The following is a 26,986-nucleotide window of genomic DNA, read 5'->3' as shown; positions in this document are numbered from 1 at the left end:
TAAGAATTTTCTTCTTATATATATTATCTAGAAGTTTTTTTATGACAAAAATTATAAATTATAACTGAAATTGCTAATCATTAGAATAAAATTTTATTTCTCTGCTCTCTAATGAACAAATGTTTCTAACATTAAAAGGTATAAACTATTAGTTAATAAAACTTAGATGTAAAATACTATCTATACATTGCAATCTATAATTTATCAGATGTAATTTAATACCATCTTGAACCTATCAATGTCAGACTATCAGTTTATCATGATTATATTCTTGATGAATTCTGCAGAAAAATATTATCTAAAAATTTTGGTTTCAATTGTTTGTTGGTCTGTTTATAATAAAAAATAACTGTAACTTAAATGGAAGCAAAGGATTTTTATCCATAATGAGTTATTATTAAAATCTCAAAACAGTATCATAATTTAATAAACCTTGTGTTTAGTCTATTTCCGATCAACTCAATAATAACACAACATATTTACAGTAATTCGTAATAAATCAAATTTTGTAGATTTGTTTTAAAAATCTACAAAATTTGATTACAATAGGAAATTAATTTAATTAAAATATAAATTTATCAAATTTAATTTTTTAAAGAAATATTTAATCATCAACAGTTCAATAACATAATAAATAAATATTACTAATAATATATAAATACTATCAATATTTCTTAATCTGCCATTTAATATTAATGTTTCACATGATTGAGATTAAACAGAAATTTTGTTATAATTAATGAGATTATATATAATTTGTTTAATGAAAATGTTATAGAAAGTTTTAAATTTCATGGTTTTTGTTTGTGTGATGAAGCTTATAAACTATGATACAGATACAACCTCCTTAAGTTAGAAAATATTAAAGACTAAAAGTATTTATATGTATTTTTTCACAAGTCTAACGTAAAGACAATATTTAATTTCTATAATTATTTTCAAAAGTTTATTGTACAGAAATAACAGTCTATTTTTTCCACTATGTCTTAAGAAATATTGAAAAACAAAATGTGAAAATATTATAATTCAAATAATTTTGTTAACAATTGTTACTACTTCAATCTATATTAATGAGAGAGGTTACTTCAATTCATAACAGAAATATAATAGTTAACTAACTCAAATTAAATAATGTATTTTTATGTTTAGAAAAAGTATAGGAAACTGTTTGTAATAATATTGTATTACCCTGAAGTAATGGGAAAATAATCTTTTATATAATAAAAGCTGATTAATTGATTGATTATTATATAAATACAAATTTAATTCTTATCATTTACCTTTTTGTGACTTCTTTATCAAAAAATTTCCTTTTTGTTTCATCTGTGTTTATTGTATTTTCTTTTTCTCCATCCCTATTCTGTTGATTCAAAACCTCTGCTGTATCTTTACTTCTTTGAAGAGTATTATTACAGTCATTGCCAAATGAGCTTTCTATGTGCCAATCTTCTGAATTCTAAAATATCAAGCAATGTAAATTAATTTGTTATAAATTCACTTAAGAATTATTTGTAATTATTTATATAAAATATACAATCAACCAATAAAGTATTATAAACACAAAATAAATTAAATGCTTTAATCATAAATAGAATAATTCTTATCTAATAAAATGTAATTAGGAATCAGAATTCCAGCGATCACACATGAACATGATAAAAAAACCAACTTGAATGAATAGATAGACTACAGCAATGGATTTACTGATACATGAATTAAATAGCATAATAATAGTACAGAAGGTCTAAAAAAAAGTAATTTCAAAGTGCTGTACTTCAAATTTCTTCTCATAAAATATATGATTACTTTTTAAATGAAACATCTTAATGTGGATAAATATTAAGCATGAGAGACCAGTTTCCATGTTGTCATGCTATACTGTTGAAGATGTCCTCCTTCAATTCATATGTATGAAATTACATGACCATAAAAACGATAAATATCAAAATCTCTAAATGTATGTAAAACTGAAATTGACAAAATAAATTCTCTCTATACCTCTATATTACAAATAAAAACAAATTAATGCTTTATAATGCTTAAAATTTAAATTTAGCACTAATTAAATTATATATATATTTTTTTATAATATGGAAACTTAACAAATGCATTCCATGTAGAAATATCTCAAAATATTTTTCATTACTATAGTTCATTAAACACACTCATCTCTAAGGCCAAACAATGTACTATATTATATATCAAGTTAATATTTAATTATTAAATAGTAACCAAATATAAGTAATTTGGCCTACAGGTAGGCAGCAATATTGCCATCTCTTGATAAATTTAGTAATTATAAATAAATTAATATTTAATTTTTAATTTAGAAAGTTCTAGAAGAAAAGAATCAGCCCAAAGCGAAACTCAAACTTGCATCTCCTGCTTACTATGTGTGGATTTGTAGGCAGTTATGCTACCAGAACCTCTGTCTAATCTTTGCCTCCAGTACTACTAATAATATAGATATAACCACACTAGTTATTCATGGCATCAACTGGAAATGACTTAAGTATCCACTTAATAGGCCCTCCATTCAGCTGACTATCACTTTACACTGGCATTATATACAAATAAGCAGGTATATATAAAGGCCAAATTACTTAATATTTAATTATTAAACAGTAGCTATAATATAGCCCAATATGGCAATCATTTGACCTTAATCAAAAATAAGGCTAATGAATGTTTATATTTGTGTCACTTAATTCAAATTATAACAATAGCTTAAACATAAAAAGTTTTAATTTCTGTTTTTATAGTTCTCTCAATGTGATGGTATGGTTCAGATGGTACAATATCAGAAAAATATGTAATACAATGAAAGTTTTTACTTCAAAACATGCCATATTTTTCTTCAATGCCCTTCTCTGTCCACTTCTGGACTCCATTTTGCCCATTTTCAAGTGATATACTGGGAATGACCTAAGGTAAAAAACAATTTGAAGACTGATATTGACCAAATTACTTGTTCTTTAAACTGATTCATATTAATCAACAAAATAATATATCCAATGTACTTTGATGCCAGTTACAGTAAGGACCTTTATAAAAAAAAACTAAAAACAGGAAATTAAAACTTTCTCATTTTATCTTATCTCCACTTATAAAATCTTTTATACTAAGCTTTTAACTTTTTAAAAAATCTAGTAATAAATATGCTATAATACAAAATGTTAGCAAAATGTTAAATATTACCTTTAACGAATGATCTAAAATACTATTTGCTGGAGAATTTCCAGTTTCTTCAAATTCTAATTCAGACATTTCTGATTCGTCAGAACTTTTTGTTGATGATGACATTGCACCAATAGGTGGTGGCGGATGAAGAATATCGAAGTTTGGAGACCTTCATATTTTAACATATAAATAATTGAAATTAATAACTAGATAAAAATCAATAAAAATTTTATAAAATTGAGAAAGTTTAATAAATATATTTTTGGATGCAAAGCAAATAGTATCAAGTTAAATTAGCATGCTTATAATGGCATAAATATGAAAAATTAAGGGAAAAAAACCAAGGTCAATAATACTTAAAATACAAAAAAAAAGCAAATTTTTTCAGATAATATTAATTTATATATCATCAAAATACTATCAAGGTCAAAAATTTTACCTAAGTGCCTGGTGTTTATAATAATGTCATTCTTGTTTTTTTACTATCAAGGTAAAATTTAATAGAAAATCAAATAAATAATTTGATTTTACCTTGATACTCTCTTCTATTTTTATAAGTAATCACAATAGTAATAAAATTACTAATCCTCTAAAACAAAAATTTTAAATGGAGGAAAAACAACAAAAAGATCTAAACTAATATTTATTTATTTATATGTAGTAAATGAAAATATTTATAAACTCATATCATATTCATTATCTCTTTTATAATATTTGATAACTAATACTGATTTCTTTATCAATGTAAAACGTATATACTAAATGACCTGTAAGTTACATAGGCTGTTTTTTTTAAACCTCCAATGATTCATAAAACAAAGACAAGTGTAAGTAACAAAATGAATTTATTACCTAAAGTTAGGTACAAACATGGTTACTTTTTGACATAATCTCAATCTTTTGACAAATATCAAGTTAATGTTTAATTATTAAATAGTAGCCAAATATAAATAATTTGGCCTACAGGTAGGCAGCAACATTGCCATCTCTTGATAAATTTAGTAATTATAAATAAATTAATATTTAATTTTTAATTTAGAAAGTTCTAGAAGAAAAGAATCAGCCCAAAGCAGAACTCAAACTTGCATCTCCTGCTTACTGTCAAATGACAAATATTTGTCATTTGTCTATCTGTGAATGAGCTTTGCAATCCCCTCTTCATAGAATGTTGCTGCCAGTGACTTGAGATGGGCCTTGAAAATCGTCATTAGTGTAGAACCTCTGCCCTCCTAGCCAAGTTTTCCATTCAGGAAAGAGATGGAAGTTATTTGGCACTAAATCAGGACTATACACTGGGTGTTTAAAAAGTTCCAGGCTGGGTGGAAGTCTTCACACATTAAAAGTGTGAAGACTTCCACCTCTTTCCTGAACTGAAAACTTGGTTAGGAGGGCAGAGGTTTGAGACTAATAACGATCTTCAAAACAATGTTAAGGCCCATCGCAAGTCACTGGCAGCAACATTTCTATGATGATGGAATTGTTTGTCCACAGATAGACAAATGACTTGATCATCATGGTGATTATGTCAAAAAGTAACCATGTTTGTACCTAACTTTAGGTAATAAATTCATTTTGTTACTTACACTTGTCTTTGTTTTATGGACTATCAGAGGTTGAAAAAAACTGCTCTCGTATATTGTTCAGAATCACATTTTTACTATTCAAAATCTCTATGATCAAAATATATGAAAAGTTTATAACCAGATATAAATTAAATATTTTAGATTAATTTACTTTTTTAAATTCTTTCCATTCTGGCAATATGTAAATTTCACAAATTCATAAAAGAAATTGATAGATAATGGATTCAAATTATCAACTTTAATCAATATACCTAAATTCATACAAGTCACATTTTTGGGATAATAATTTATAATTTTAGGGCACATCATTAGAGTAATAATTTAAACAATTTATGTAACTTGATCTAAAGTATGTAGTTAGACCATCATCTTGTGTTAATCTATATATATAAATGAAGATGTTTGTTTGCTATACATTCCTGGGCTGTTCAACCAATTGCTAAGAAACTCAGCAGTTACATTTACATACTTCTAACTTAGATAATATTGTACATCTCACCCCAAAATATTGATTGCATTTCTATAAATCAATCAATTTCTATCTACATTTGATCTGCTGAGTTACATGTAACATCATCTATTGGAAAAAATTTAAAAAATAATAAACTAAATATAATTCTTACAGAAAAAGATATAATTTAAAAATGTATATATTATATTCACTTAATTACTGAGACAATAGCAGTAATTATGTAATGATATACCAAGAAATAGATGTGCTATCATTACCAAGACAGGTAGCATATAGCACTTGCCTGCATGGAATCGAAAGTGTTTAAGCCTGTGAAAAGCCTATAAGTATTTAATTTTCACATCTAACAACTTGAGATTTTTTATTTCTGAACAATACTTTCTCAATTCTAATAACCGCACTCCAGTAGCAGAGTGGATAAAATCATTGAACATTGGTAGTTGGTCATTGGGTTCAGGCATAGCCACGTGGAGTTTTCTGAGATTTCTTCACATTAGTAACACCTAAATAAAATCCATCTTCCCGTAAAAATCTTCCCGGAATGCATCCCCCTTGGCAGATTGCTCATGTTTCACATTGACATAAACAACTAAAGCAAACTAATTCCAACAAGCAATTATTTATTGTGACATTGTCACAATGTCGGGCTGCAACTTTTCGTCACAAAATTCTCAATTCTTTTAGTAATGGTCTTGCCCCTGTTCACCATACTTTTCCTGTTAGCAACAGAGTTGTGCCAGTTATCTAACTCTTTTGAGGAAAAAATTTTGAATTGAAGTAACATGACTTCTGGTTTAAATCAGAAGTTTGTATATATCGTATATTTCTGCAGATAAGACGATAGTTGAATCATAAGAAAAGACCCCCAAAATCCGGGGTCGTCTTATAGGATAGATACAAAAAAAATTAGATTGAAATTTATATAAATTAAAACCATTATAAAAACAGACAAACCGTAATTATTTACTAGCAGAGAGTAGGGTTTGTGCAGAAAATATAATAGCCCATACAACGTTTTCGTGAATAGTCAAGGTCATTATCCAAATGCCTGAATCAGTGCAAATGTTTGCAACAATTGCAAGGCAGTGCTGCCAGATGCAAGAAAATAACTCCATATACATAATTCCGTATATGCTATACAGTATTATTATCCTGATGATGATCGCTAATCTAAACTAAATTCATAGGCTGCTGATTGTTTGGGGGTCGTCTTATAGGACAGACATATGCTAAAATTATAAAACTTTGACAAAAATTTATATCTCATCTTATCTGCAGAAATATATGTTAGTTAACCTGGATCTCCTGCCCATAAGCTTTTCACATCTGGTGTTGACTTTCATCTATCTAACTCTTTCCTATCTAAACCCTTACCTAAGATAACATTTGCAGTTATGTAAATTAAATACTATAATGTAATATAATAGAAGGGTTAGAAGTACAAAATAATCTAATAAAATACTTTTAATCTTAATCTTTGTTGCTCAGGAAAAAAACAACATTGGGTTCATCTATTAGTATAAGTTATAAATTAGCTTTTGAATTAAATTAAATAATTTATAAGAGTTTGGCAAAACATCTGTCCTATTTTATAACTAAAAATAGGACAGATGTTTTGCCAGATTCTTATAAATTATTTAATTTAATTCAAAAGCTAATTTATATATTACATCAAGATGACAGTCTAACTATTTACTTTAGATCAATTTACATGGGTTAATTGATTAACTTATTAGTATAATAATAGCTACATATACAAGTTGGATTTTTTGAAATTGGGCTTAGTTACTGTTTATGTATATATAATTTTCTCAAGATTTGCCAGTTGAATTAGTATGAATTAATCAGTCAGTAATAAATTTTAGTTAGGAATTTTCAATTTGAGTTGGTTTTTTTAAAGCTTGAATTTCCTAACAATTAGTGATTTTAATTTTGTCACTAAACAATCATCTTCCTTCATCTTTGAAGATTTGTATATCCTATTATTTATCTAAATTAGATACAAGGTGGTATCAGAAAATTTCTGGACTAGACCTATAAGAATTTACAGGATAATGTTATTAGAATTTAATCATCATCCCCTTCAAAATAGTCTCCTTGGGAAAGTGTACAGTGATCCCAGTGCTCTTCCATGACTCAAAGAAACTGAAGAAGTCTTCTTCCTGCAAGCTATCCAATGCAACCTGTGATTTTGCTTGAATTTCATCAATGGTCTCAAAGCATGCCCTTTCAACCTCGATTTCATTTTCATGAACAAGGTAGTCACAGGAGGTTAAATCTAGCAAGAAGGGAAGATGTGGAACAACCATCAAGGTGTTTTCTGCCAAAAACTGCATTGTATTTAGAGAGGTGTTAGAGGGCAAGTTGTCATGATGAAACAGCCAATTCCAGTTGCACCACAGTTCTGGTCTTATTCATCTCATATTTTCTCTTAAGTGCTTCAAAATATTACAGCAAAAGTCATAATTGACTGTCACGCCAGGAAGAACAAATTCTTGATTAACGATGAATTTTTTTTAATGTTTTTTTTTTCTATTTTGCTGGTGGTTGGTCACCTGAAATGTTCATCATCTTGAATTAACACTCAATCAGCCTTGAAACACATGTGACACTCTAAAAACCTCTGTTTGTAGGTACCTAACAAATGTATACCAAAAGCCTGACAAAGCATTTTGAGAGTCTCAGTAGTAGTTTCTCTGAGCATCATATAACACTTGATGGATGCATGCTGCTTAGATTTGTCAGACATAGTATTGATTGCAGAATGGTCTTCCACTACTTTACAAAACTGCACATAACAAGTGAATGCACGTTTGCACTATGACGCCATTTGTCATAGTGAATCAGCAGATTTGAAAGCGACTACCTTGCAAACATATGCACTTCCATTGAATGGTACAGTAAGGCTAACTACAGTCCAGGAACTTTCTGATACTACCTCATAAAAGATCTTCCACAGTTTGAACTCTTTATAAATTAATTTCTAAACTCAATATTCATTATTATATATTTTTAATGGCTGAATTATTGCATAAAATCTACATGTTTTATTGATAAGACTATAACATTTTAAAAATATCAGAAATTGGAGTTCAATCCTTAAAATTTTAATTACATATCTACAGAAAATTATAATCATGAAAATTTTTATTTGAATTTATATTCATATAAAATTAATTCTAATTAATAAAAATATTATCAATTTATTTAATTTCATATAAATATTTCTAAGGTAATCATCAACAGTTCAATAACATAATAAATAAATATTACTAATAATATATAAATACTATCAATATTTCTTAATCTGCCATTTAATATTAATGTTTCACATGATTGAGATTAAACAGAAATTTTGTTATAATTAATGAGATTATATATAATTTGTTTAATGAAAATGTTATAGAAAGTTTTAAATTTCATGGTTTTTGTTTGTGTGATGAAGCTTATAAACTATGATACAGATACAACCTCCTTAAGTTAGAAAATATTAAAGACTAAAAGTATTTATATGTATTTTTTCACAAGTCTAACGTAAAGACAATATTTAATTTCTATAATTATTTTCAAAAGTTTATTGTACAGAAATAACAGTCTATTTTTTCCACTATGTCTTAAGAAATATTGAAAAACAAAATGTGAAAATATTATAATTCAAATAATTTTGTTAACAATTGTTACTACTTCAATCTATATTAATGAGAGAGGTTACTTCAATTCATAACAGAAATATAATAGTTAACTAACTCAAATTAAATAATGTATTTTTATGTTTAGAAAAAGTATAGGAAACTGTTTGTAATAATATTGTATTACCCTGAAGTAATGGGAAAATAATCTTTTATATAATAAAAGCTGATTAATTGATTGATTATTATATAAATACAAATTTAATTCTTATCATTTACCTTTTTGTGACTTCTTTATCAAAAAATTTCCTTTTTGTTTCATCTGTGTTTATTGTATTTTCTTTTTCTCCATCCCTATTCTGTTGATTCAAAACCTCTGCTGTATCTTTACTTCTTTGAAGAGTATTATTACAGTCATTGCCAAATGAGCTTTCTATGTGCCAATCTTCTGAATTCTAAAATATCAAGCAATGTAAATTAATTTGTTATAAATTCACTTAAGAATTATTTGTAATTATTTATATAAAATATACAATCAACCAATAAAGTATTATAAACACAAAATAAATTAAATGCTTTAATCATAAATAGAATAATTCTTATCTAATAAAATGTAATTAGGAATCAGAATTCCAGCGATCACACATGAACATGATAAAAAAACCAACTTGAATGAATAGATAGACTACAGCAATGGATTTACTGATACATGAATTAAATAGCATAATAATAGTACAGAAGGTCTAAAAAAAAGTAATTTCAAAGTGCTGTACTTCAAATTTCTTCTCATAAAATATATGATTACTTTTTAAATGAAACATCTTAATGTGGATAAATATTAAGCATGAGAGACCAGTTTCCATGTTGTCATGCTATACTGTTGAAGATGTCCTCCTTCAATTCATATGTATGAAATTACATGACCATAAAAACGATAAATATCAAAATCTCTAAATGTATGTAAAACTGAAATTGACAAAATAAATTCTCTCTATACCTCTATATTACAAATAAAAACAAATTAATGCTTTATAATGCTTAAAATTTAAATTTAGCACTAATTAAATTATATATATATTTTTTTATAATATGGAANTCACAGCCCGACACGTGTCAAGTTTACGGACTACGGCTGTTTGAAAGATTTTCTTCCATAAAATTAATCGATTCTAGACTAATCCGACTCAACATTTCCAAAATACGTATATTTTTTCGTAGTTTTATAGGAATCGTAATTATAGGGACCGTAATTATAGGGAGGTCGACTGTAGTTTAATTATAATAATAAACAAAAAAAGAGAAAAAGTACATTTAATTTTAAAATTCTAAATGATCTAAAATTTTCACATAAAGTTATAACTAGACAGCGGACATCTAGGCCCTTAAAAGTGGCGTTTTAGGTGCTTAAAATAAGCTCTTAAATTGCGTCGTTTAGGCTTTATAGACAAAAAATAGGTGGTCAAAATTTCACAATGAACAATTAATGTACTTATCAGGATGATGAATTTTTTATTTAACATATGTATTCCATACAAAACTGCATGTATTCAGAATGATGAAAACACAAAAATAGACAAATGATTATCTTTGCATTTTTTATTCACTCTGTTTCCCATAGTTAGCTTCATAATATATTACAAGCACTTTTTCCAAATTTTCAATAAAATGTTGCAACGTTTGTCACTAAGAATTAATTTATATGCAGAGAAAGAGTGTTCCACATCTACTGAAGATAACAGACAGTATTTCAACCTTGAAAGAAGATGAACTGGGAATTCACTTTCAGTTTTGCTCTTCTTTCCTGCTAAAATATCAGCCACAATAAACAAGCACTTTAATCCAAGTCTCTTTTAAAGCACTGCTTTCAACTCTTTCTTCATTTTTTTGCAGAAGTGCCTGGTACATCACAAAGTTTCTGGTTTTCTCTGTTGAGGAGATCAATTTGTTCATATATAGGTTTCCCAATATAGTAGAACCTCGATTATCCGGATTGTTCAAAATAAACAAAAATTTTACGAATTTGCTGATTTGCACTTGGCGAATTACGATACTGTTTATATATGTGATGGAATGCATAACTTTTTTTGTTTCAACAACGACTCACCCGGCACAGTGGCCGTAAACTGTTAAATATATTTTGCGTCGTAATAAAAATATAACTTGACATACGTATTTATAAATAATTTATTTTCAAATTACATCATTTCTATGACCAAGGGCGGCGTAAGGCACGGGCAACGTGGGCCACCGTCTACGCCTCGCAGTCCGAAGAGCCTCGCATTTCGAAGGTTTATGCATTACTTAAAAGCCGCGAACACAACAAAAAAATTTTACTCGTTATAGAACGATAAATAGTTTGTCAAATTTTTATTCATAAAAATGCAGTTTCAACTGCTTTTTATTTTATAAAATCCGTCTTCTTGCGCCACCAGAGGGCCTTTTAAACAATAGGTAGTCTGTTAGCGTTGGTCAGTAGTAGTCCAAATTCAATACGAACGTTTGTTTCTTGAAAATTTGATTACGATTTAAATACAGTATTTACTTTTAATATTACCGATATGTCATCGAAAAGAAAACATGTTGTATTATCATTAAAAGACAAATTAAAGTATTTGTTTCGATTATCTGGATTTTTCCTTATCCGGACTACCTTCATCCCCCAATTAATCCGGATAATCGAGGTTCTACTGTACTTTCAAGAGCAGTAATAGTAGCTGCAATGAATGTGAAATAACATTTCATGTACACCAACTTGTTCTGAACATAAATGTCATTCAAAATTTTCTTGGCTTTAGTTAAGCAAACTGCATTGTCTGCTAAAGTGGCCAGAAGTTTTTTGATATCGAAGAAATGTTCACTGTAGTAGTTAGTACAAAATCTTAGCCATGTATATGCCAAGGAAAAAATTAGACATTTGCCTAAAATCCACTGTCTAGTTATAGCATTTAACATTTAGTTTCATTTTATCTGAATGAGTTTAATTAATATCGACAGATCAAATAGATAAATGTATTTATGTAACATATAAAAACAGTATCGTACTGTTAAAATAATAATTTTTTTATATTATTAACAACAACTTTCCTTTTAATCACTTACTCTTTCTCGCAACTCTAATAGGATTTATGTATTAACAAACAATAATTTTTTCATATTCTATGATAAGATATGCTATTAAATTCCAGCTATTTTATTCATATTTACAAAGAAAAAAAATACCATTTGCTTCATGAACAAAAATACTTTTATTAAATATTTTTTATTAAAAAATAAAACATTTTAAGATATAAATAGATAGGAAATCATTTTATAACATTAAGAGAAATTAGATACTATTATATTATAAAAAGTTGTTATAATTTTATTTCTTTTAACATTACTGGCATTTTAATTTACATATTTAAATGACTGAGTCTCTACTATAATACTGATTAATACTGATGTAATTTAGTAATAAATAATAACAAATACAGGTAAACACCATAAAACCAGAAAAATTCATACACATTCCTTTATATCTATGTTGTTCTAACCTGAAGACGACTGTTTAAAATGGAAGAAAACATTTGTTTTGTTTTAATATATTCATTTTTTTTTGCTGGATTTTTGGTGTTTACATGTATTTATTATTATTATTATTTATTTAAATGATGGCCAATGATGCAAAAGAAATTATGTTACCTTTTGAAAGTTCTAATGCAAAGAATGATATAATTATATATAAATTTCAATGTAATTTTTAATTAACAAAATGAAATTCATTTTATAATTTAAAGATTCATTAAACAGAAAACTTACGAAAGTACTGAATTAAGAACTGAATTTGTCCTTGTCAAATCATGTTCCTGAAAAAATACATTTTAATGCACCATTTAGAATGTATTAGAATATTTAGAATACAATAAAAACTTCAAAGAAATATAAAATTATTCATAATTTATTTATCCTAAGATGCTCCTTCCAGTTTCTTTATTAATATAATTTTCAATTTACTGGAAATATCTGACAAAATACAAAACAGGTATTCCTTGCTTAACATGGGATTTGATTAACATGCAAAATGAATTGAGGAAAATCCATTTATATATGTGGCAGAAGTTTTAATTAACTTGGCTTTACCAGCTGTCTTTACTTAACATAGATACAGAATCTGATTAACATGATTTTGATATACATGATAGCATCGAGGGATTAATTAACTGCATTAATCAAGGGATATCTGTATACTGGATGATCCAGAGTCCTTCAATATAACATCCATTTGTAATGCTAAAAATGTAAAATTTTCTTTTTCTTTTCTTTTTTCCTTTATGCAACAGCAAGCTGATTTTTCCTTTAATTTAGTATAGATTTCTATTTTTGCTTATGTATGCAAGTACCATATATCTTGGCAGATAAGACAACCTTCAGATAAGATGAGGTATAAATTTTTGTTGAAGTTTAATAGTTTTAGCATATCTCTGTCCTCTAAGATGACCCCCAAACTATCAGCAGCCTATATTTAGTTTAGATCAGCAATAATCATCTGGATAATAATACTGTATACCATATACTGAATTTTGTATACGGAGTTATTTTCTTGCATCTGGCAACACTGCCTTGCAATTGTTGCAAATATTTGCACTGATTCGAGCATTTGGATAATGACCTTGACTATTCACAAAAACATTCTATGGGCTATTCTATTTTGTGCACATACCCTACTCTCTTCTTCTTCTTGGTGCCATATCAGATTCCTGACGTCGGCGACATCTGGCGTAGGTTAGTAAGTAATTAGTAACGCGCCAAGATGTTACTAGGGAAAGTTACTACCCAGAGCGGTTTCCCATTGCCTGCTCTGGGGCGCGATGTTACGCGAGGGGAAAGAATGCCTTCCGGGAGGACTTTTATGGAGAACTGGCCTCCTATTTAGTCGTTATTGGCAAGGAGAAAACCCAGAAAACTCCAAGCAGCCAGCCTGTCCGATCACGGTGCCAACCCATGACCGAACTCCCAGTGTTCAGGGTACTAAGACCACTCGGCCACTGGTGGGCACCCTACTCTCTACTAGTAAATAATTATGGTTTGTCTGTTTTTTTATAATGGTTTTAATTTATATAAATTTCAATCTAATTTTTTTTTTGTATCTGTCCTATAAGATGACCCTGGATTTTGGGAGTCTTTTTTTATGATTCAATTATTGTCTTATCTGCCAAGATAAATGGTATTTATTATTAATATGCATTTATTTACATAAAGATGCATTTTTTTAATTTAAGAAAGACAGTAAAAATCAGTTATTGCAGCTTTCATCACTGTTAAACAGTGGATGAACAACTGTCTGAAAGAAAAATGACTTAACATACAAAAAATGTTTAAACAAAAAAATCCAGTTTCTTTTTTTTCCCATGTATGATAATACTGGTAAATGCTTTATCCATTATCATTTGCACTACTATGTTGATAGACTTCTGAATCATCTAATATAATGTATGTACAATACATGCATGCTTATTGTACAAAAGAAATTTTATATGCTTATATATTTTCAAATAAAATAAAAAAAAAAGATTCATATTAAGAAAAAAACTAAAAGAATTTTTTATTATAATGATTAAAAAATTAAAACTGATTTCCTGATTACAAATTAACCCTAGAATGAAACCATTAAATGTATAGATGCCAAAGACATCAAGTCCTCACTAATATCATTTTGTTATATAATGTTGTCAAAAAAATATACAAGGGCTATTTTTTAAATAAGGTTCATTCGTGAATGAGAGTGAGAATGATGCACGATCACAGCAGTATGCATGAACGTCTGCTTCCAGCATGCTTTGTGTGCATTTAGAAGCCATTTGCAGCCGTATTGTTTGTCTGTGCTAAGCTGTAGAAGTTTATAATGGTTAAGAAAATCGAGTCACCTGCTGACTGTGAGATGCAAACTGTTATTCGATTTCAGCACGAAAGATCGTGGCAACTATCTTTTGGGACAGGAAAGGGATTTTTGTTAGTGTATTTTATGCCAAGAGGCACAAAAATCAATTCTGATGTGTAATGTGTGACCTTCAGAAAACACTGGCATGCCTTACGAAACAAGTGGTGTGGCTGCTGTCTTCTGGTGGCAGGCAGCAGATTTCTTTGAAGTCAGAATTCAAAAAATTGTTGAGTGGTATGACAAATGTTTGAACAAAAATGGAAATTATGTATAAAAGTAGATAAAAGTATGTAGAATATAGGAAAAAATATATTTTAATGATATTTACAGTATTTATCTTCTTATTAAAAAATAGACCTTATTTAAAAAATACCCTTCATACATTTACAATTACTGCTGTTGAATTTTCTTTGTAAACAGTAAGATTGAATTTATGAGATAAAAAATAAATGCTGCAGATTGCAAACATGATTCAATTAGATTATTCTTAACTAAATTATATCTGTTTATATTATAGCCTATTAGCCTATAGTAAAATCGATTTTGTTATATGTCATTTTGCTTAACACCGAAGTTTCCAAGAACCTGTTGACAACATTAAGTGAGGACTTGCTGTATCAGATAGTACCACCAATGAAGATTTTCTCATTGCAATGCATGTATTTGAAACTGGCATGTTTCATATCTGAATGAAAGTATATTTGAATCAGTCTTTCTGAATATGAAAATAAACCCAATATTAATAAAATTCTGATTTTATTAGCATTGATCCTTTTTCTTTTTGAGATTATCAAAGTCCATTCAAACCAACTGTATAATTTTGTATTAAAAAACTAAAACATGGTCTTCTTCTAAAACAGTGATTCTCAAAAGCTGTAGTGTGGCATGGCACATTTGTATGCCTCAACAGAAAGACAGAATGATTATTATAGAACTACATTTTAAATATAAAAAGAAATAAATTTTTATAAAGATTTATTATATCAATGATTATTTAATAGCTATGTTAAGTCCCTAGGATAAATGATTTTATTGTACACCACAATATGCAATTGTTTGTTATTTGCAAGGGCCCAAAGTAACAAACTCTTTGTAAAAGTACAGTGGAACCTCACTTAACAAATAATTCATTCCATAATCTTACTCGTAATGCAAAACACTCATTAAGCAAAAAAATTTTTCCCATATAAATTAATGTAAAATATGATAATGCATTCCATGCCAGAAAAAATACTCAAATATTTTATTTATAACATTTATTCAAAGACAATTNTTCCATAATCTTACTCGTAATGCAAAACACTCATTAAGCAAAAAAATTTTTCCCATATAAATTAATGTAAAATATGATAATGCATTCCATGCCAGAAAAAATACTCAAATATTTTATTTATAACATTTATTCAAAGACAATTATACAATATACATTGTTAAGGAGCGTGAATCATCATCTTTTCTTCTAGCATGAAACGAACCAACCTGAAATGCGAATTCGATTTGCAGGGGGAAAAAAAATCACAGATAATATGTCTCATAAACATGCCAAACGATATGCCAAATTCTTGGGCTATGTAAAGGCTATAATTAAATATTAGCAATTAAGTAATTTGACTAGAGGTAAGCAGTTATGCTGTCATCTCATATTAAAATTAATAATTATAAATAATAAATTTTTAATTTAGACATTTCTAAAATTTAATATTTACTTGGTCATTAAATTTAATATGAAATGGCAGCATAACTGCCTACCTCTAGTCAAATTAATCAATTTCTAATATTTAATTATAGCCTTTACATAGCCCAAAAATTTGGCATATTATTTGGCATGTTTATTACATAACGGGCTATGGTTATTGATGTTTATATGTAATATGTCTAAACATAAATTTGGAAAAATGTGTGATCACAAGTGACACTAAGATTCTAGCAGAACAAGTGGCAAACATAAACTGATGAAATGTGTGCAAAATCTGGGACTTCCCCTCTCCTTGAGACTCTTTATGCAAAACATCACTTGTTAAGTAAGTCATATTTTTACAATTTGTTTTGCGTGTTAGGCAAATCACTCGTTATGTGAGGTGCTCGTTAAGCGAGGTTCCACCGTATTTGTTATTCTTGGAATATAAGCAAAACAAGTGCATTAAGTATCGCTTACTATTGCTTATGTTCTACAATTAAGAATTACATTTAGATGTAAAATTTAACTAATCAAACAGATATAAAGACATGAAGACCATTTTTGGACAAATTTTAAAAATAGCTGGATTTTTTTTTTTGAACTGAATCAATTTTCATTATTTTAATAATTTTTTATACTCAATTTGAAAAATTGCTTCTAATTCTAAAACAACTTACCATTTCATCATCACTTTCACTCACTTCAAGATCTTCTCTTAAGTTAAATCTATAAAAAGAATATATTTACGTAAGATATATAAACTAAATAAATTTAATTTCAATTTTAAAGTATTTCTAGTAAAACAGAAAATATATTCTTAAAATTATTAGCGAATATTGTGATATAAGATTTTTTATAATGAAATCATCATTCTTAATCTAATTTTAATTTTTTAGGTTCTATACATTTGATGTTACTCAGAAAAAAATGGCTAAACATCATTTTTTTTCAGTACCAAATATAGCTGCTAAAATAATAGTAGTAACATTCCATTAGAATTATTTCATCATAAGATTACACTAATAAAGTTTAGACTATTCACAATAAGTTTAAAGTAGTTTCCTTTTTTAATTATTTGCATGGCTATTAGTTATACATAAAACAGAACATTTACATTTTATTTTATGTAAAACTAATGTTGCAAATAATGGTTTTGTGTTATATTTTTTCAAGTTTTACATTGCAACACTAAATTAATATTTTTCAATATCCTCTAATTATTTTGAACAATGTAATTTCAGTTTTATTAAAATTATTTATGTAAAATTAATACAAGATAAATATTTAAAAATATTAAACTTACAATGAATGTGTAGAGTCTGTGTTTTGTTCAATAACGGCATCTAAAATTAATTTTAAAAATATCAATTATAGCATTTAAAATATATATCATTAAATAAAATATTTACTCTTGTAATAAAACTTAAACAGTAAATGGATGAACATCATTTTTTTTTTCAGTATCAAATATAGCTGCTAAAATAGTAATAGTACCATATTCCATTAGATTTATTTCACTTTTTATTTTATTATAATTCTCCCATTAATTTTGTATTTGAATTTGTTCCATTGTTTTTTGAATTTGAATTTATATATTCTATTTTTAGAACACCATTATTTTTTCTCAATTAATCTGAGGATGGCCTATCAAATAGGCCGAAAACGTTAGTTACATTTAAAAAATTTTTTTCTCAGCAACTTAAGATGTAGTTGTGTAGTGTAGTTTAAACAGTAAAGATTATAGTAGTTATTATTTATATTGAAGACAACTTCCATATTGAAAATGAATCACTAATTATGAAAATGATTACTTAAATTGTTTCCTATTTAAACTGGAGAAATGCTATCATCAATTATATTTAAATGAAACATTTATTTTTTTATTTGATAAAAACTTTTAAAAAATATATAATTAAGTTGTAATTCATCTTAACTTTCCATTCAAAATTAAAAATTTATAGTAATTGATTACTTACTTTGATCTGCCACATTTTTTGAATATATCTAAAAATATATACATATAAATTAATTAATGTCGATATATTATGAAATATAAATAAAACATAATAAACTGGTAATAATGAAATAAAGATATCAAAAACTGTTATTACAGTATCGCAAATGAAATGATTAAAATTACAACAAAATTGTCTTTTCGATATAATTTAAAAATTAATATATTATCACCAACTTCTAACCAAATCTTCAATTTATACCAAAAATAATAAACAATTTAAGACAAATTATTTTCTTACTTGTCAACTCAATAATAAAAATATAAAATCCTAGTAAAAAGAAGTATTACATTATTGTGAAAACATATCATCAAGTATCATATACAGTATATTTAAATTCAACATATGTTTTTTCTTTTATCCAGTGAAAATTCTCAACAAATTTCAAACATAAATGCTCATCTTTCTATTATATTGAATAAATAGAAAACAGAATAATAAAGCAAAATATTTAAAATTGCCTCTTGTCTATTTTTTTATTAACTGTAGTAAATTCTAGATTTTTAAAACAGATATCAAATAGTCTTATTAAATCTGAGACAGAAAACAATTACCAGCAAAATTCCATTCAATTTTTTATTCTCCAATATGCATTTTGAGCTTTTTAAGCCCCTCTTCACTTGGAATATATTTTACTTGTTCAGAAATTTAAGATCTTATTTATCATTAGCTCCCATATGACAAGTAAGTGGGAGCTAATGATAAATAAGATCTTAAATTTCTGAACAAGTAAATTATATTCTAAAGGGGCAAATATTCCAAACTGAAGCACATATATTGTAAAGAGGGGCTTAAAAAGCTCAAAAAGCACATTGGAGAATAAAAAATTGAATGGAATTTTGCTGGTAATTGTTCTCTGTCTCAGATTTAATAAGACTATTTGATATCTGTTTTGGAAAATCTAGAATTTACTACAGTTAAAGCAAAATATATTTATAAGATTAACTATTGTGATAATAACAAATTTTCTCTCTATAGGAAAAAGTTTTCGAACAACGTGAGAATAATAATTAAGATATTCAAGAATATATATATATATATATATTAAAAAAGCGAGAACTACTTTTATAAACAGATAAGGCAGATATATGTTTTATATAAAATTCCATATAAAAGCATCACAATTATGATTATTATAATGAAAATACAACCAAATTTCTCATATTAAATTAATAAAATTAAACTATTTACAAAATTAAAAAATTATTCAAAAAGAAAAAGAAAAATTTATAAATTAAAAACACAGTCAAGAACAAACAAGATAAGAAAATAAGTTAACATAATAAGAAAAACTTACCACAAAATGAAAAGTCTGTTAATAAGATTATGAAATATTAGCAATAAAATAATAAGCATCAAGCGTAAGTAAAAATTTATTAAAATGTTTTAAAATATCTAAAATTACATGGAAATATATTAAATAAAATTCCAAAAATCATCTGAATTAATGTGATTTTAAATATGTCTGAATCATTCAATAAAAATTTTATACTTGTCTTTTTTAAAATTTGAAAATTTATTAAATTTTATATATACTTTTTGGTACCTTTTAAAACAATATAAAACAATTATTCCATCAAAACAATTTATAGATACTTGATTTCTGAATAAATTACAAATGCAATTTATCCATATAAGTGATAGAACTGACAGGAATGAACTATAGAATGTAGAATATATTAGTGTAATTCATTATAACCAGTTTAAAATGTAAATAGATATATTTAATTTTTACATTTCGTTCCTCAATTGAAGAAAAATGAAATGAAGTTTCTTCTCTTTCAGGTGTGCAAATTGCGGTTAATAAAGTTGGTATTGGAACTTTCATTTCCTATAAAAGTAAGAAGTGAAATAAATTAAATCAACAGGAAATTCTCAATATATGTTACTTTTGTAACAGTAACTTCAAATAAAAATATTTTATTTATAATGTTAATTTAATAAAATTTTAATTTCCTACATATGTTATCTGTAAATGAATTCATATAAATTTTTAAAATTAAAATTTTAACAAATATATGAGGAATAATAATTCATTATTTTATAGTATTTTTTTGTATATGGGAAGACAATGCACTTTTAAAAAATATAAGAACATAAAGATATAAAAAATAAAAACTTTAATTAGTGAATTTGATACTCTTCTATTAATATTTTATCATCAGTTTAAAATTCAGTAATGAAAACATCATATAAAGTGGAAATAATGATTAACAAATTAGTACAGAAATCAATTTGAAAAATTTATTTATTTATTTATTTTAATTAAGGGACCTAGAATAAGTTCTCGCTGTTTTCCAACAGAAGGCGTTACCAGTACTGCGTGCATGTAGTTTAAGATGGTGATGCATCTGTAAGGAAGTATGATAAGAAACCTTAAAATTCAGTATATGTCCTTTTTTTTTATAGTGTTAAACACATTGAGTTTCATGCCAAAAAAAGACTATTTGCAAGGAATTTTATTGCACTATTTTTTTTTAAAAAAATCTGCAGCTGAAGCACACAGAATTCTTGTTGAGACTTGTGGCGACCGTGCTCTGTTGGAAACAAAATGCAGAAATTGGTTTAGATGCTTCAAAAATAATGATTTTGATGTTGAAGATAAAGAACACGCTGGTGCATCAAAAAAGTTTGAAGACGAAGAATTGAAGGCATTACTTCATGAAGACTCATGTCAGATGCTAGCTAAACTTGCAGAATCATTAGGAGTTTATCACACAACAGTTTCGAAACATTTGAAACTACAGTGGGTGATCGGTTAATAAACAAATCAGATAATGAACACTTTTGCAAAAGATTTTTATGTTTGGACAACGAACACATGATCGGATAATGAACACCTCACAGAACAAACACGAGAAGAAGCGACGTAAAATAATGAATACCAATTGGTCTTCCTTTGTCTTCGGACAACAATTCAAAACTTTTCTAAGTGCGAGAGATGTTGATATTGATGCTCAACCTGGTATATACTGATCAGATACTATTCCTCTGAACTTTGAAACTCTCCCATGTAATTTCAGCCTTTTATTTTTCTGACAGAAACAATTTTTTTATAGTATTTGCAAGACTGTCAGGCGGGTACTCATTAAGTTTTGCGTCAGTTTTTATTTTTGAAAGGTGAGAGTATAATAGCAAAGGTAGAGAGTGGGCAGAAGATGTCTGATGTCTGTTGTTGCTGGGCAGTATGGCTTGAACAGGTCTACAGTAGGTTGTAGTTCAATCGTATCTAAGAAAGATACCGTATTATCAAGAAAACTCAAGTAGCTTAAGGAGTAACAAAAATCACATCTGAGAAATAAAGAACATTGAAGAGCTCATAATGAAATCTGAAACAAACCTGACAACAGAATAACACCAAGAAACTCGGCAAGATATGCTTTTTTCTGAAAAAGAGAATTAATGTTGATATCTGCTATTAAACATTTTTTTGAATAAGTGGAATGTTGTCAGAATGACGGTCTTAGAATGGCATCCAAACCAGGTTGAGGTTAATAGGTATAGAGATCTCTACAATTACAATTCTATTAATTATTTCTGAAAAATCCTGAAGAGAGAAAAGCAATCAACATTAGACAGATTCTTTAACCCCCACAAATGGAAAAAACATGACTAATAAAAATGCAAGACTGTATGTATGTATATTTATTATTATATACAAATGAATGTAGTAAGAAACTATATATTTTTTTATTTTTTGGGGTCTCCAGAACGAATTAATCAAATTCCCGTAAAAACCTTTGGTAAATCAATAATCTGTTAACAAACAATTCAGATAACGATCAAAGTCTTGGAACAGATTATGTTCATTAACCAATCACCCACTGCATTAGGAATGATTCAAAAGCAAGGACATTGGGTGCAGTAGGAGTTGAAGCCGAGAGATGTCGAATGTGTGAATAGTTGCTTCAACGGCAGAAAACGAAAGGTTTTTTTGCATCGTATCATGACTGGCAATAAAAAATGGATACACTACGATAACCCTAAGTGTAGAAAATCGTGGGGTAAGCCTGGCCAAGCATCAACATCGTTGGCAAAGACAAATATCCATGGTTCAAAGCTTCTGTTCTGCATTTGGTGGTATCAGCTGGGTGTAGTTTACTATGAGCTGCTAAAACCAAATGAAACCATCATGAGAGATTGTTATCGACTACAATTGATGCATTTGAGCCAAGCATTGAAGGAAAAACAGTCGCTATACAAGCAGAGACATGACAAAGTGATTTTACAACATGACAACGCTCAGCCACATGTTGCACAACCAGTGAAAACCTACTTTATAAAATATTTTATTTTTTAATTTAATTTTTATTTAAAAATTATTATTAATGTTTTATAGTTAGATTAAAATAACTGGTTTTTTAAAACCTTATTTATATGTTGTATAAGAAGAATGTAAAGATATTATTGTCTCTAAACACAATATTTTTTAACTGATGTGCTGTATCATATAAGTGTGTTACAAACTTTTCATATAGGTGCTACAAAATTACAGAAAAAAAAAAAAATATATATATATATATGCATGTGTGTCAAAAATGCAGATCTTCAATGTCACTTTTTGTTTATTTCATAAAGGAACATCTCTGATATAACAATGGCTCAGTGCCACCAAAAACTGTGATATGTGCCACTAGCTCATAAGGTTAAGAACCACTGATCTAAACTATGTTGAAAAAGGGGAGAAACTATAAATATATTTCTATTTAGCAAAATCATCATTATAAAAATTTATGTATCTCCACAATGATGTCTTTGTTTAACAAAAATCAAATACAATTTGGTCTCCTGTAGAAATCCCAAAGGGGCCAATAGATTTTTATCTGACAGGTCGATAAATTACTAGGAGATCATTTGGGGTNAATAAAATGGCTGAAAGTACTAGTGAAAAAAGCTTTTTCTCATAAAATATTTTTCCTTTAAAATCATTTGTTTAAAAAACAAGTGATTGAAGTTGCTACCATGCTATCATGTTGTTTACAAAATTAAATGGTCAGTCAAAGAATAATAATAATTTTTTTTTGATTTTTCATTGAGTTAAATGTATCATGTCATTATTATAATATAATTTACAGTGTAGTACTAAATAATGTATTTTATACAATACTAGAAAACAAGATATAAAAAATTGGATATAGGTATCATAAATTTTAAATGTAGTTGCAAAATACTAATAAACGTGTCATTTTTAATAATAAAATTTTTTCTACATTTGACAAGTAAATCAATGTATAAATTTATATTAGTAAAAATTTGTTAAGAATTAATTGGTTCTTTTAATTAAAAAATCTTAAACATTAAAACATTTACCTGTAAAATATTTTCTATCTGTTGCAGTTTTTCATTTCCACTATCGTTCTGAAATGTAAAGTAAATTTAATAAGAATAATATATTTCATTTCATAATTAGAATAATTTTTCAATGTATATATTTAGTAATAAAATTTAATTTCTTAACTTAGAAATTTCTATTAATCCTTACAATAATTAAAAATTTGTTGAAACATTATTGATTGATTAAGACAATCTCATTTTAATATTTTTTTGTGTGGATAAAAAAGTAATACCAGTATTGTCAACAATCTTACTTCATCACTTAATATTTTCTGAGAAAAACTGTTTATTAAACAAATGTTTTCAGCCTATTATAATAGGCATCTTCAGGTTTTTAAATTCAATAATAAATCCATTTCTGTAACAATTTATTACTGAATTTAAAAGCCCAAAGATGGCATATGATAATAGGTTGAAAACATTTGTTTAATAAACAATTACAATCTCACTACATACCAGTAAATATAAATAAAATACTCCTCAAACCTTTTAATCAGAATGCTTCTATTTTTAGAATTGCAAACTTTTTTCATCGCCCCTTCTGGGCTCTTCTTCAGGCTTTATCAAATAGGCCGTTACTGTTCAAATAAACATTATATATGAATTTCTTCTGAACACTATCATGTGAAATTGTTCCATAGTTGTATTGTGCATGCTCCATAATCATCTCTTTAAACGCTGTTATCCAGCAAAATCTGCCGTGCTACAGATAGGGCCATTTCCTCCTTATAATTAATACACGTACCATTTCTTCCCGCCTTCAACCCAGAGGAACAAAAATAAAAATTTGTAGTGTGGGACAACATTCAAGTTCCTGAGTTTGCCAAAGATGCGTTATCATTTGGACCCTCATATGCGCCTAAACCTGCAATGACCCGAGCGGCCTCGTCTTATATTCCTGACTTAGAAATCCTCTTGAAAGATCTCACAGAGAACTAAAAAGAGTACTATAGATGGATGGTGGCTTTTAAAATAAGGAAATCTAAGGAAACAAAAGAGGTATATCACTTCCAAGAAAAGCTAAAGAAAACCGTAAGATGGATAAAACACAACAACATCACTCTGGCCAGGGCAGACAAGGATAAGTTATTGGTAGTGATGAAGTGTGATACGTACGAAAAGAATTTAAAAAAATACATCAACATGACCCGATGTACGGAGGTACAGGAGATCTATATCGATAAATTACAATTAAGGGTCAAACGTTTTGCAAACACAAACCTAGCCAAGAAAATGAATATAAGAAACATAATTGTGGATGCTCCTGAAATACCACGGTTATTTGCATTCGCAAAAACACAAAAAAAAACACAACAAGTGGGTCAGACCAGTGGTGGACAAGATTAAGGTCCCACTCATATTTTAGAAACTATCACGCACAACTTACTCATCCTGCATCTGGAAGGATACCAATTCAATACATCCAACCCAGCAGATTATAGAACAATTGAAGAAGATAGCACATCCAGCTTATGCTATGGTTTTGGACTTCCGATTGTTATTCCCTTCGATAGAACTACCACCTTGTTTTTGCGAGCTCAGGAACTACCGGTTTTCGATAGTTGAGTACACCACAATGCACCAACAGATTCTTGAACTAGCCCGTTTGTTATGTTATAGCTCTCTTTTCCAATTTAATGTGAACACATACATGCAAGGCAAAGTAGTCCCAATGGGTAGTCTGGTGTCGGGTGATTTGTGAGAAATGGTAATCAGGAGATTAGAAAACAATGTTCTACCATGCTTTTTTGCACAATATCTTGTTGTATAAGTGTTATATTGATGCCATCATTATATTTTGGAAGGTGGAACCACACATAAAACTCTTCCTAGAAGCCATGAACAATAATCCATATGGGCTATCATTAGAAGTGGATGCACCCTCGAAGATGACTCTTTGAGGGTGCATTTCTTGGACACTGATACCAACTTCGAAGGAGCTAACATTCTTATATCTGTATATCAGAAACCTAGTACCTTCCCCACATAAATTCCAAAAAATTCATGCGATCCTATCCCATACAAAATCTCCGCTTTCCGAGCATTAGTGAGAAAAGCACACACGCACTCCTCAACACAACAAGCTCTAGCAATGGAACTCCAACATATAGAAAATATTGCTGTAGCCCATGGATACAACACCATTCTAATAAAAAATTTGTCTAAAATACATGAGGTTTCCCAAAAAGCCATTGATCAAATAGAGTCACCACTGAATATACGTGAGGAAGAAAAAGAGAGAATACCTATCACATATAATCCGATACTGAAACCAATCTACAACATGGTAGCCAAACAACAAGGCATAAATATTGCATACAGAAGATGTCAAACTGTCTTCAGGATATTAACAAATAGCAAAGACCTACCAAACCCTGAAAGGCTTCCAGGAGTATACACAGTACTGCTAGAAGACAGCAGGTGCGATAAACAACTGACATATATTGGTTCCACGAAACGTTCGTTAAAAGTGAAATTAAAAGAACATGAGTCAGACATACAGCATGGTAGAAACACAACGGCCCTAGCAACATACACTTTGGAACAGGAAATAACGGAGGACCTGCATGCAGCAAAAATCATTATAACCAACTCCAACCCACAACAACTAAAATGGCTAGAAGCCATGGAGATATTTAAGGTGGAAAGAAATGGTACATGTATTAATTATAAGGAGGAAATGGCCCTATCTGTAGCATGGCAGATTTTGCTGGATAACAGCGTTTAAAGAGATGATTATGGAGCATGCGCAATACAACTATGGAACAATTTCACATGATAGTGTTCAGAAGAAATTCATATAGAATGTTTATTTGAACAGTAACGGCCTATTCGATAAAGCCTGAAGAAGAGCCCAGGAGGGGCGATGAAAAAAGTTTGCGATTCTAAAATTAGAAGCATTCTGGTTAAAAGGTTTGAGGAGTATTTTATTTAATAAACAAATTTTCTCAGCAAGCATTAGACGGTGAAATGAGACTGTTGTATGAGTGCACTGTTTATGTATTATATCAAATAAAAATTATTTATTTATTGTACAGTACATCAATACAAAACATGTTTTTATATATTCATAATACAAAACTCTTAATATCTATCCTAATCAAATATGGAAAATCACACATTGTAAATGAGTAAATTTTCTACATTTCAGAAATACAAAAGTAATTGTTACAGAGAT

At 28.0% G+C, this 26,986-nt stretch overlaps 1 protein-coding gene across 1 annotated transcript in view; it reads right to left on the bottom strand.

Annotated features, from left to right (window-relative positions):
• The window catches only part of LOC111630846 (GATA zinc finger domain-containing protein 14-like), a gene marked incomplete at its 5' end in the record, with an annotated part of 73,363 nt that overhangs the window by 13,427 nt on the left and 32,950 nt on the right, over positions 1-26,986 (bottom strand). Inside the window, 8 exons of the mRNA XM_023375010.1 lie at positions 1,281-1,456; positions 3,199-3,349; positions 12,663-12,709; positions 17,137-17,185; positions 17,763-17,802; positions 18,436-18,463; positions 20,210-20,305; positions 23,785-23,832. Coding sequence (XP_023230778.1) covers positions 1,281-1,456; positions 3,199-3,349; positions 12,663-12,709; positions 17,137-17,185; positions 17,763-17,802; positions 18,436-18,463; positions 20,210-20,305; positions 23,785-23,832 — 635 coding nt within the window. The remainder of the gene's footprint in view (positions 1-1,280; positions 1,457-3,198; positions 3,350-12,662; positions 12,710-17,136; positions 17,186-17,762; positions 17,803-18,435; positions 18,464-20,209; positions 20,306-23,784; positions 23,833-26,986) is intronic.

Source organism: Centruroides sculpturatus, unplaced genomic scaffold (assembly GCF_000671375.1).
Source record: "Centruroides sculpturatus isolate CEXI.00-Female unplaced genomic scaffold, Cexi_2.0 scaffold6, whole genome shotgun sequence".
NCBI classification, from domain to species: domain Eukaryota; kingdom Metazoa; phylum Arthropoda; class Arachnida; order Scorpiones; family Buthidae; genus Centruroides; species Centruroides sculpturatus.
The sequence above is the reverse complement of the archived record's forward strand: the minus strand, read 5'-3'. Positions and strand labels throughout refer to the sequence as shown.